General features: G+C 35.8%; 2 protein-coding genes across 5 annotated transcripts in view; one reads left to right on the forward strand and one right to left on the reverse strand.

Annotated features, from left to right (window-relative positions):
* LOC133663055 (kelch repeat and BTB domain-containing protein 3-like) overlaps window positions 1-10,317 on the forward strand; it is a 34,938-nt gene extending 24,621 nt beyond the window's left edge. For 2 of the 3 annotated variants that reach the window (XM_062067241.1, XM_062067240.1), the window contains 3 exons: window positions 1,273-1,563; window positions 4,292-4,441; window positions 8,002-10,316. In XM_062067241.1, the coding sequence (XP_061923225.1) occupies window positions 1,273-1,563; window positions 4,292-4,441; window positions 8,002-8,121 (561 nt within the window). In that variant the 3' untranslated portion in view covers window positions 8,122-10,316. Of the gene's footprint in view, window positions 1-1,272; window positions 1,564-4,291; window positions 4,442-8,001 lie in introns of all 3 variants that reach the window. The other variant, XM_062067242.1, reaches the window with a different exon arrangement.
* Window positions 10,102-11,466, reverse strand: LOC133663059 (sarcolipin-like). 2 transcript variants are annotated; one of them, XR_009828223.1, is made up of 3 exons: window positions 11,347-11,466; window positions 11,092-11,284; window positions 10,102-10,601 (listed from the first exon to the last, which is right to left on the reverse strand). XR_009828223.1 is itself a non-coding variant. In XM_062067247.1 (2 exons), exon 2 carries the CDS (start codon window positions 11,237-11,239, stop codon window positions 11,144-11,146), a length of 96 nt encoding a protein of 31 aa, XP_061923231.1. In that variant the 5' UTR covers window positions 11,240-11,284; window positions 11,347-11,466; the 3' UTR covers window positions 10,978-11,143. The 2 variants fall into 2 exon arrangements, 1 of the variants encoding a protein (XP_061923231.1); XM_062067247.1 differs by lacking the exon at window positions 10,102-10,601 and having other exon boundaries at window positions 10,978-11,284.
* Window positions 11,467-13,626: the final 2,160 nt, after the last annotated feature.

The raw sequence follows: 13,626 nt of genomic DNA on the forward strand, positions 1-13,626 counted from the left end.
TATCTACATAGGTGTATAGAGGCCCATTTCCAGCAACTATCACTCCAGTGTTCTAATTAGGGATGTCCGATAATGGCTTTTTGCCGATATCCGATATTCCGATATTGTCCAACTCTTTAATTACCGATACCGATATCAACCGATACCGATATCAACCGATATATACAGTCGTGGAATTAACACATTATTATGTCTAATTTGGACAACCAGGTATGGTGAAGATAAGGTAATTTTAAAAAAAAATTATAAAATAAAATAAGATAAATAAATTAAAAACATTTTCTTGAATAAAAAAGAAAGTAAAACAATATAAAAACAGTTACATAGAAACTAGTAATTAATGAAAATGAGTAACATTAACTGTTAAAGGTTAGTACTATTAGTGGACCAGCAGCACGCACAATCGGACTGTATCCCTGGAGGTTTTTTGGGTTGGTGCATTAATTGTAAGTGTATCTTGTGTTTTTTATGTTGATTTAATTTAAAAAAAAAAAAAAACGATACCGATAATAAAAAAACCCGATACCGATCATTTACGATATTACATTTTAACGCATTTATCGGCCGATAATATTGGACATCCCTAGTTCTAATGGCACAATGTGTTTGCTCATTGGCTCAGAAGGCTAATTGATGATTAGAAAACCCTTATGCAATCATGTTCACACATCTGAAAACAGTTTAGCTCGTTAAAGAAGCTACAAAACTGACCTTCCTTTGAGCAAATTGAGTTTCTGGAGCATCACATTTGTGGGGTCAATTAAACGCTCAAAATGGCCAGAAAAAGAGAACTTTCATCTGAAACTCGACAGTCTATTCTTGTTCTTAGAAATGAAGGCTATTCCACAAAACTGTTTGGGTGACCCCAAACTTTTGAACGGTAGTGTATATATGTAAATGTTACTTTACATGCAGTCTGCTTTCGGCCCTCAACCAAATTTTTTTAGGTAAATGCGGCCCCCAAGTCAAAAATTTTGGACACACCTTTAATGTCTTGGAAGTGCAACTGCAGAAATGAGACTCAAAATAGTATAAAAAACCAGAGAAAACAACTGGACGGCACTGTTGACACAATCAGCTCATTTAAAAAATGCAATTTTATTGTCAAACAATATTTATTAGCACATACAGAAGTACTGAAAATTAGTACCGTTGAGTACCGGTGTCGATTCCCAGGTATCAGGGATTGGTACCGTGCCGCTTCAAACGGAACCCATCCCGAGTTAGATGCACACTATCGTCAACATGTCAACACTTGTTCTTCTACGTCAGGTGGAGTTTTATGATCCGCTGAACAGGCGCTGGTTTCCGGTCAGTCCTCTGCCGACCGCAGTCTTCTATCCGGAGGCCAGTGCTTGCGGCAACAAGATCTACACTCTGGGATCACAGGCGGAGAGAAGCGACTCCTTCAACCCCTCGCTGGACTGCTTCTTCAGCTACCATGCCCAACACGACCAGTGGAGCCGCCTGGTGGCAGACACTGGTCAGTTCTTCCACGCGGCGCTGGTCAAAGCGGTTTCCATTCGTCAGACTCTGCACCTCTGTGACCTGTCCACTCACAAGGTGGGACTTGGGATGAGCACTGATTGTGTCATATTCAAACTATTATTGTGTGAATGCTTACAATTATTTACACAATATAGTGTTTTAGCAACATTTTACTCCTTCCACAATTTTCATCTGATTCAACATTCCACTTTCATAATGTTGGGCTCATTCATGACACACTTGCTGCCGATTTGATTTATTTTCCAAAAATTCCCACATTTCCAGGAATTTGACATTCCAGGACCTTTTGTTTCCCAATTTGGACAATTGTTCAAACGTTCACAATTCTCCCATTTCTCAACCGATTCAAACATTCCACCATCAACACATCCTGGACAAATTTAAAAATTACAAAGTTTCAAAAAATTCCCACTTCTTATGGAACTTCCACTTTTCAATACCATGGTCTACACCTGGGGTGTCCAAACTACGCCCGCGAGACTTCATGAGATTCATTATTCAAGTCTAACAATTTTGATTTTGCCGCCATTAAGGGGATAACATGAGTTTTTCCTGGTCAAATACCTTTTCATTGTTATCCAAATGCGCAGAATTGATTTATAAGACCCAATGCAAACAACCTTCCCTAGTCATGGTGCAAAAAAATTGAATACAAATCCAACCGACACAAAATGTCAAAAGACTGAACTTTGTGGATATTATAAAAAATGTCCAATCTCCATAAAAAAATTGAAAATGACACCCATTTAAATCCATCACAAAGCATGATGGGAAAATGCAAAACACTCTCCACACTTATCCATGTTTGCCGTATTTTAACGGCTTGATATTTCTGATTGATTAAAAAACTTTAAGGCGGTTGTCACGGAAGTAAACAAGATAGAAGTCGAACTTTCACATACTCCTCATATCCAATTATATTATTTATATATCCATTATATTAATATAATATGTACACATATGTATAGGCTCTTCCTCTCTAAATGTATATATTTGTACGTATGCGTTAGTGTATGTATATATATATATATATATATATATATATATATATATATATATATATATATATATATATATATATATACACACTACTATTCTAGCTGCAAATGTCTGGTTTTTGGTGCAATATCTACATAGGTGTATAGAGGCCCATTTCCAGCAACTATCACTCCAGTGTTCTAATGGTACAATGTGTTTGCTCATTGGCTCAGAAGGCTAATTGATGATTAGAAAACCCTTGTGCAATCATGTTCACACATCTGAAAACAGTTTAGCTCGTTAAAGAAGCTACAAAACTGACCTTCCTTTGAGCAGATTGAGTTTCTGGAGCATCACATTTGTGGGGTCAATTAAACGCTCAAAATGGCCAGAAAAAGAGAACTTTCATCTGAAACTCGACAGTCTATTCTTGTTCTTAGAAATGAAGGCTATTCCACAAACTTTTGAACAGTAGTGTGTATATATATATATATATATATATATATATATATATATATATATATATATATATATATATATATATATATATATATATATATATATATACACATACATTAATATGTAGACATGTTTAGGCTCTTTCTTGTTAAATGTATATATTTGTATGAATGTGTCAGTGTATGTACGTATATACATGTATGTATGTATATATATATATATGTATATATGTGTATATATACATATATATATATATATATATTTATATACTGTATATATATATATATGTTTGTGTGTGTGTATATGTGTATATGTATATACATATATACATACATACTTATATACTGTATATATATACATATATATATATATACACACACATATATATATATATATGTATATATATATATATATATATATACACACACACACATATATATATATATATATATATATATATATATATATATATATATATATATATTATATATATGTATATATATATATATATATTACGCATACATACATACATACATACGTATGTATGTATGTATGTATGTATGTATGTATGTGTATATATATATATATATATATATATATATATATATATATATATATATATATATATATATATATATATATGTATATGTATGTATGTATGTATGTATGTTACTTTACATGCAGTCGGCTTTCGGCCCTCAACCAAATTATATATATATATATATATATATATATATATATATATATATATATATATATATATATATATATATATATATATTACGCATACATACACACATACATACATATATATATATATATATATATATATATGTATGTATGTATGTATGTATGTTACTTTACATGCAGTCGGCTTTCGGCCCTCAACCAAATTTTTTTTAGCCCGATGCGGCCCTCAAAGCCAAAAAGTTTGGACACCCCTGGTTGACATATTTAATTTTTTTCGACTACTTTTCCCTTTTTCTTCAAGCCATTTCAACCATTCCACCATCAAAACATTCCACTTAATTGAGTACATTCAGACTAGCATCTTTTTATGTTTGGAATTTTTTATTTTCTATTTTGGAATATGACTGTAAGAAAACAAAAGGTGGCTAAAGTAAAGTGCTGTGAATACTTTCCCTATGCACCGCATGCTGGCTTTTTTGTTAATTTAGCATGTATAGACCCAAGAATCATAATTTTTTGTTACTTCTGGTTAGCTTGCTAACTGTTAGCATTTCAGTTCGGCCTCGGCGTTTCGACCTTCAGTTTCTACCAGAACTGCATTTTCTTAGTTCTTGAATGAATGACAGAAGTGCGTTGCAACATGTTTTTCCTCCAGTTGTACAGTTTCTGCCCTGAGACATGTGCGTGGAAGGATAAGGGATCCTTCGGGTGTGCAGGGTTCAACGCTGAAGCAGTGGGTACCTGGGACAAAATCTACATCCTGGGTGGCGACTATTCCCCCAACGAGATCACAGATGAAGTCCAGGTGGGAACAAAGTCTTTGTTAACAAGTGTCCTTCTTTTCTGAGTTATGCTTTGTCCCCGAGTAGTGTGTACAAGTGTGACCAGGGCCAGCCCCTGGCATAAAGTCTCAATGCGGTTGTTTAGGGCCACAATGACCAGGTGGGGCCACCTTGTTATGGTGATTTGACACTCTGTTAGATAATCCTCAGCAAGTTTGATGGACTGAATGACCTCATGGATACAATTACTTTATTTTTCATACGTAAGGCGCGCCAGGTTATAAGGCGCACTGTCAATGAACGGGTCGATTCGGCTTTATTTTCATACATAAGGCGCACCGGATTATAAGGAGCGTTGAAGTGATCATATTATGATTTTTATTTAACATTTAAAACCCTTCCTTGTGGTCGACATCAGAGGTTGTTAATCGTTTTGGCCTTGGGGCCCAAGTCTTCCACTACAGAGGGGCCCGGGACCCACTCAAACACTAACATTGACTTAGGGATCTTACTCTTGATTTGAATCATTTTCAATAATTATATCTAACCCAGTAAGCTGATTAGTAAATTTTTGAATGAGTAATTACTAACCAAATGTACCGCAAAAAGGACTCATAAATAACTGATGAAAAATAAAAGTAAATAATGAACAGGGGCCGTACTTATCAAGCTTCTTAGAATTACTCCTAAGAAGTCTGCTAAGAGTTGACTTAAGAGTAAATGAATTCTTCGCTGAAAGCTGCACTTAAAAGTTAGTTATCAAGCGTCTTACTCACACTTTCAGCAAAGTGTAGGACTGAATCTTAAGTGTCACACTCAGAGCTGAATTACGACATTACTATGTGCCGTAAACGGAATTTTAGGTGACGTCATTTCTGTGTCCATAGAAATGACCAATCACGGAAGGGAATCCGTTGTCTAAGAATAAAGAAATATCTTGGAAATATTTAAGTGGACAAGGGGAGTGTATATTTTGACAATAAACTACAAAATAATACAAAACAAACTAGTCCCCGCCGGCACTCACGCTACCGCTCCCTCTCTTCTCTCGCCCACACACTCACTGACGTCACTCACCTCACGGCCACACACATACGCTACTGTCATAACATTTTCTTTCCAATTCATTAATTAGGCAACTCATTTGAAACTGGTGTGGGTGGCTCTATATATACTAGCCCACTGCAGACACATGCAGAAATCAACAAGGAATCGAAAAGTATTAAATCTGTGACAAAAATAATATCCGCTCTGTCTAAACGATACCGTTTGATCAGCTGCTCGTCATCAAAAAAAACAAAAACATTGTTCCGTTCCGTGAACGTTCGCGCACGTCTCTCTCGCCTCAGTGCCATCCCCTGCTGGCAACTCCTAACCACTTAAGACACCTCTGAAGGTCTCTTAAATATCGTGGAGAGTAGGAGTGATTCTTAGACTTAAGAACGTTGATAAAAAGCTTTTATTCTTAAGTTTGAGAGTAGGACTAAATTTCGCAAATTCTCAGGACTTAAGTGTAAAATGGCACTCTAAGAAGCTTGATAAGTACGGCCCCAGGTTTCTTAGCTAAATTGTCAAAAAAAAGTTAGCGCACAAATCAAAATACAGCTTCACCACATTGGTCATAATTTGTGCGCTTTAGAAACTTCTCTTTAACTTTAGCTCCAAACTTCTTTTGTGTGTTTGATATTGTCATTACTGCTACAAGTGGTGGAAAGGTTTATTACAAAAGACTTGCCCTGGCCCTATGGTTAAGGTCTACATAACATGTAATGGTAGTTTTTTTAGTCAAAATGTTAAGTAGATTGTTTTACAGACCATCTTCAAGCTGCTTTCTCACCATCTCTTCAGGATGCGCCGTTTTGTGGGCGGGTCTTTTATGTGCCTCCACCTCGACAGCGTCTTCTCTCCGTCATCTCTGTTGTACCGGTAGTTTTTAGCGCTTCCATAGCGAGATATAAGTTGGAACCGTATGCTACTTTGTATTAGAAATGACAACAGTGGAGGATGAATGCCCCACAACAAGAGGATAGAGGAAAAAGGAGATTATTGACTACAATGGCAGATGCGTGCACATTTTCAGGATTATGCAGATCCCAAATACACATCAGCAGGAACCAATAGCTAAGAAAAGTTGGTTTTGCATAATATTGCGAAACAAAACGCCAGATAATATCTTGTAATAGGTGCCATTTTGAGATCCTTATACACACACGCACCATATTAATACCCGTATGTTGAAGCACTGTACGTCTTACTACTGTAACAATAATGCTCCGACAATCCATCAAACGGTGCTTACTAAGGTCGTACTACAACATTTTGACTGATTTTTGAGTGCTGTGTGTAATGTTCTATACTCTCAATGGAACATCAACGGTCTGGACTTGTATGCTTACGGGTACTTGCTAGCGTCATTTATTTATTGAACAACAGGCATCAACCTGCACTCCACACGTATATCTTATGTGTGACTGCCATCTACTGGTCACACTTATTATCAATTGGATATTAAGAGTATGTGAAAGTTTGAGTCCTATACTTGTTTACCTCCGTGACAACCTCTTTAAAGTTTTGTAGTCAATCAGAAATTTTAAGCAGCTAAAATGCGCCAACATGGATAAGTGTGGAGATAAGGGTTGCAAAATTCCGGGAATATTTAAAGTTGGAAACTTTCCATGGGAATTAACGGGAATATATGAGAATTAATGGGATATTAATGGGAATAAACACTGAATGCAACATGCTAGATCTTGCAGGATGATTATTAGCTAAAACTACCTGATTTAATGCAAGTTGAGTTGAATTTCAACCATTAGCTGCCATTAGAGGGCCGCTTGTAACAGTAAATAATTAATGAATTTGCCTGTGAATTTAAATATTTTTTTAAAAATTACGTAAAGAGGAAAACTAATCTGTGGATTTTTACAGAAAAAATCTTGCAGTTTAGTTGCCAGACTTTTACTGTAAAATATGTTTTTTTATTATTCTCATTATTATTTTTTACAACATATTACTGTAAATAGACATACAGTACCGCTGTTTAATTTTATTTTGGCAACTCTGCTGCCAGTTTTTTTTACCATAATAAAATGTGGTACCATAAAATCATCAACGGTCGACGGAATTTTACTGTAAAAAAACAAACATTGGTCGTAATATGCTTGCTTCGAAATCATAAGTTAAGCAGATATTTAAGTATTTATTTGGATTTTGACCAAAAAAGTTTGATAATATAATATATGTTGCGATATTAGACACAATTTTCCACCTGTCAAAGTAGGAAAAAAACCCTAATATCTTTAGTAAAAAAGAAAATATAAGGTATTTTATTGACGCTTATTATTTCCAGACTTTTGCGGGCCATATAAAATGACATGGAGGGCCAGATCTGGCTCGTGGGCTTTGAGTTTTGACACCACGTTTTTTCCGTCGCCAAGTCTTGAGGCGAGCTTAGCTCCGCGAGCTTAGCAGCGAGCTGGCTGAAAGTGAAGCGGTGAAACAAAGGGAGCAAGTGTTTTTATAGGTGCGCTCTTTTGTTGTGTTGTCATTGACTGAGATGTTTTGTTTTTGTTACTTTACAAAGGTGTACCACAGTGACAGGGGCCAATGGGAAGAGTTGTCCTCGATGCCCAGAGCGTTGACTGAATTCCACTGCCAGCTCATCAGCTTCAACAGGCACAGTGACCCCTGGTGTGACCTTTGATGCACAAACTACACAAACGTTGAAACGGTGGTTAGCATGTTGGCCTCCCGGTCAGGAGATCAAAGGTTCAAAACAGACCCAGTAACTCCACGGTGACGTTGTGGTGAATTTACTGAGGAATGTGTGAAACATTACAAAAAGACTGCCATTAAAGGCCTACTGAAATGATTTTTTAAAATTTAAACGGGAATAGCAGATCCATTCTATGTGTCATACTTGATCATTTCGCGATATTGCCATATTTTTGCTGAAAGGATTTAGTAGAGAAAATCGACGATAAAGTTCGCAACTTTTGCTCGCTGATAAAAAAAAAAGCCTTGCCTGTAGCGGAAGTAGCGTGATGTCACAGGAGCTAGTATTCCTCACAATTCCCCGTTGTTTACAATGGAGCGAGAGAGATTCGGACTAACTTTATAAGTTAGCCCGTGCCGTATTGGCATGTGTTGCAATGTTAAGATTTCATCATTGATGTATAAACTATCAGACTGCGTGGTCGGTAGTAGTGGCTTTCAGTAGGCCTTTAAAAGTTAATAATACTAAACAGACACTTGTAAACATGTTAGCTGATTAGCTAATCCTAATAACGCTAGCTTGATTACATTACAATAGCAGGTACAAATATGCATGAAAGCACTCTTACAGATATCACACACGGGATGGTTTAGTAAGTATGAATTGTTTTAGTTGTATTGTAAAAACTTACAAACGCCGCTTGGAGTGATGAACGAAGAATCCGTACGAGTAGACACGCTATAGACAAGTAATAGACGAAAGGGGATATACTTCCGGTTCAAGGCACGGAACAGAAAGTGGATTTTCAACCCGCAGCAGTGAGCGAACTCGCCCAAAAGATGGCGACGTAGCACAAACATTGATAACACACCTTTTCAGTGTGTCTGGTGAATACAAAACATGGCCGTTGGCGAACAAAAATTAATGAATCAGCCGCACAGTTTTATAAGCCACAGGGTTCAGAGCGTAGGTAAGAAGTAGCGGCTTATAGTCCAAAAAATACGGTAGATTTTTTTGCATTATCTAAAAAAAAAAAAAAAATGCAATTTCGGTAGACATTTCGTGTGAATGCTGAAGAGCCAAAGCCGAATAGAAATGCTGGCCAGATAGTGTCGAGCAACTAAAAATATGAGCTAAAAAAGCTAACGTGCTAACAATAACATGCTTACAGTTAGCATTAGTGAAATACCAGAATATAGCTGAGATGACGCTGCTACCCAGTATCTGGAAATCCATTTCTGTGATGTTTTGTTTGTTAATAAATGTTAATTTTTTAATAATAAAATGTTATTTTTTTATGTAACATTTAAAAATAAGCTAATAACTGTGCTGTCCAGTTGAGTCTCTCTTGCAATGCAGTTGCGCTTCCAAGACATTAGGTGGCAGTACTGTAAAGGCTATTTGTAGTATGTTGTCTAATGAGGAAGTAGCCTTGAATGTGTTATGTTGCGCCCTAAAAAGTGTTCATACTGTAAGTATCGTACTTATTACGCACCAGCTGTTTATAACATCCATCTTAGTTGTAGTTTTCATTGACACTTTTGAAGAATACAAATAAGACAATCAACATAACATTAAAGTCCATTTTGAATGAGAAGAAGCAGTAAGAAGTTCAAACCTTGTATCTGGTGTTGAAATTGTCATGTAAAATTGCTAATGCTAATCAGTAGCAAAGCCAATGTGTATTAACATCAAGCTAGTGCATTTTTGGAAAAGTGGACCCTTGCTTTACTTACTTTGGAGCGTTTTTGTTTGTTTGTTTTAAAGTTGTTTGCTCTGTTGGCATCCAAAATTGAAACGTTACTATAGAGCAAAACTTTACACTTTGCATACATATTTTGCTGTTTGTTACATTTTTGTTGTATTTTGCTTGTTTGTATAAGATACACAATTATCGAGGAGCTGGTCTGAGAAGTAAAAGAGGAGCGATGTTCATATGTTGTTAATATTCAGTGTTTTATTGTTCATAGTTAATATTGTAAATCCCACTGTCTTTATTTTAATGTACATTTTGGGTGTCCCATTCAGTAAACTATAAAATTCTATTTCGTCTTTTTGAGATGGTCTGTCATAACTTTTTTAGAACTCTATCGGACATTGTGACGTTTGGTATTAGTGTTCCTGAAAAAAAGGGAGCCAAACACACATACTGTACAGCAGATTTTTACAGCTAAATGTGTATATATCATTTATACACATTGTTCCACGCCTCCCCATTTATTTGGGCATTCCCTGATTACATAGCTGCAGCTGCTTCTAAGGGGAGGGGTCTCGTTATGCAGCAGCTGCACTGGGGTCATAAACAGTTCAAACAAAAGGTGCTTGGAGCGGTGTCGGGTTTGCCCCCTCTCTGCTCGTAGATTTCGGGTCCGGATAAGGCCCTTCCTGTAGCCGTCCAGATCTGAGAAACCGACACCTCTACGGCGCATTCCATACACAGTGGAGATTTACAAGCTGTCCGCCTTTTGCTTGATAAGATCGAAGACAGCTTTGTAAGCACCAGTAGATAGTAACCCGGGCAACCTGAACTCATAGAAAACAAATTGTGTGATAACTTATATACAATTATTCTGACAGGTACCGTAACATGCCACTGTACTTGAATCGGTTTGCGTTTCGGTAAGTGCCAAAAAAGTACCCATCCCTAAATGTAGATGCAGTGGCTTAGTGGAGTTAATTTGCATGTAAATCAGAGAGCCCACAAAATGGCTTGTTTTCAAGAGACTGTAAAGCCCCACCTTTTTATTGTGATGTAGACCCAGGGACGTGTTTTAGGTGGAGATGAAAAGAACGCATCGCTCCATGTGATGTACAGAAAACAGAAAGCATCAACCAAATTGTGATTTTATTGTCAGCATCGAGCGGATACGTGTGTGCAATGTCATGTTGTCACTGACCATGTTACACGCTGCATGCCTTCTGGCTCTCATGGCATGCACACAACCCTAGAAAAGTCACCTTTCATACTAAAACTGTGTGTGAGTCCCCACACAGGAAGTGGGAAAGCAGGTTAGTCCTGGTAGGTCTTGACCAGCAGCCACATCAGCAGCACGGTGACCAGGACGATCATGAAGTTGAGGAAGAGTTCCTGCACCGAGCGGTCCATGGCGCACGCTGCTCTACGACGCTTTAGGGACTCTGCGGATTGGTCCTGAGAGCGAAGAAGAAGGTTATTGGGCATCGGGATGTCTTCCTCTGCGGGTAAGTCCTTACCTTTTCTGCGATGTCACAAGCGGTCAACTTGGGACATTCCTCTTCATTTCCACTCCAAAAACACAAAAACCCCTGCAGGTGGTCTTCAGTCTTTGAGCGCCACTTGATGACTTGTGTTGTCCGTGGATCCAGCTCCTAAAGTAGACCCCCTCAGTGGACCGCCCACGCTTCACATGCACACTCAATGATGTCACACTTGGCCAATCCACTGTGTTATTGTCCGGTTTATTTATAAGTCATTATTGCCAACACAATTGTGTAGCAACATCACAAGTAACACACAATGGCTGCTGTCTGCAGACTTCAACTATCTGTTTGTTGCTCTTTTTCCACCCGGGGCCACACACTAACACAGGGGTCACCAACGCGGTGCCCGCGGGCACCAGGTAGCCCGTAAGGACCAGATGAGTAGCCCACTGGCCTGTTCTAAAAATAGCTCAAATAGCAGCACTTACCAGTGAGCTGCCTCTATTTTTTAAATTGTATTTATTTACTAGCAAGCTGGTCTCGCTTTGCTCGACATTTTTAATTCTAAGAGAGACAAAACTCAAATAGAATTTGAAAATCCAAGAAAATGTTTTAAAGACTTGGTCTTCACTTGTTTAAATAAATTCATAATTTTTTTTACTTTGCTTCTTATAACGTTCAGAAAGACAATTTTAGAGAAAAAATACAACCTTAAAAATGATTTTAGGATTTTTAAACACATATACCTTTTTACCTTTTAAATTCCTTCCTCTTCTTTCCTGACAATTTAAATCAATGTTCAAGTAAATTTATTTTTTTTATTGTAAAGAATATTAAATACATTTTAATTTAATTATTCATTTTAGCTTCTGTTTTTTCGACGAAGAATATTTGTGAAATATTTCTTCAAACTTATTATGATTAAAATTCTAAAAAATTATTCTGGCAAATCTAGAAAATCTGTAGAATCAAATTTAAATCTTATTTCAAAGTCTTTTGAATTTCTTTTAAAATTTTTGTTCTGGAAAATCTAGTAGAAATAATGATTTGTCTTTGTTAGAAATATAGCTTGGTCCAATTTGTTATATATTCTAACAAAGTGTAGATTGGATTTTAACCTATTTAAAACATGTCATCAAAATTCTAAAATGAATCTTAATCAGGAAAAATTACTAATGATGTTCCATAAATTTTTTTTTTTTAATTTTTTCAAAAAGATTCGAATTAGCTAGTTTTTCTCTTCTTTTTTTCGGTTGAATTTTGAATTTTAAAGAGTCGAAATTGAAGATAAACTATGTTTCAAAATTTAATTGTCATTTTTTTCGTGTTTTGTCCTCTTTTAAACCGTTCAATTAAGTGTAAATATCATTAATTATTAATAATAACATCGAGTTAAAGGTAAATTGAGCAAATTGGCTATTTCTGGCAATTTATTTAAGTGTGTATCAAACTGGTAGCCCTTCGCATTAATCAGTACCCAAGAAGTAGCTCTTGGTTTCAAAAAGGTTGGTGACCCCTGCACTAACACATCAAAGCATGCGGGGCCATTTTGGTATTTTTTCCTTTTTAAAAGCAATAATATATAGATTTTTTTTAACCTTTAGGGTTCCCTTCTTTTTTGGTGCCAGGGAACCAAAAGGGTCATAAAAATGTTTTAAAAAAAAGTCATATTATTAGTTTTTATTATTATTATTATTATTCAACGCTAAAATCTCTAATTCAGCTTTAGTCTGTCTTTTGCCATTTTCAAAAAGAAAACACGTTTTTTTTATGGCAAAAGCAAAACAAATATGTGATATTTCCTTCCAAGTAGAATATTTAATGTGAAGGAATTGATTTTAAATCATAATTTTTTTGAGCAATGACAGTTCAAAAAATTGTTTTTTTTAAATCCCACAAAAAATTTTGAGGACCCAATCATAAGTGTTACAAAATAAGTCGTATTATTTTTTTTAGATTTTTTTAGGAAAAGTGTAGTGTAAAAAGTTGCAGTGTTTTAAAATGTAATGTTTAAAAATTCAGTGTAAAAAATGTAGTGTTTTAAAAATCATTGTAAAAAAAAATCTGTGTAAAAATGTAGTGTAAAAAACCTTAGTGTTGTAAAATTCAGTGTAAAAAAAATTGTTTTTTAAGATTCAGTGTATAAAAATGTTATATTTTAAAATTAAGTGGATTAAAAATCAACGTATAAAAATGCAGTTTAAAAAAAAAATCTGTTTTTAAATTCACTCTAAAAAATAGTGTTTTAAAATTCAGTGTAAAAAAAAATAGTGCAGAAATATTTGTTGCTTAAAAAAATCAGTGAACAAAAGA

Source organism: Entelurus aequoreus, linkage group LG13 (genome assembly GCF_033978785.1).
Source record: "Entelurus aequoreus isolate RoL-2023_Sb linkage group LG13, RoL_Eaeq_v1.1, whole genome shotgun sequence".
NCBI lineage: Eukaryota > Metazoa > Chordata > Actinopteri > Syngnathiformes > Syngnathidae > Entelurus > Entelurus aequoreus.

Bases quoted from the DNA above. Each gene is read 5' to 3' on its own strand.
- LOC133663059 (XM_062067247.1), bottom strand. From the start codon at position 11,239: ATGGACCGCTCGGTGCAGGAACTCTTCCTCAACTTCATGATCGTCCTG.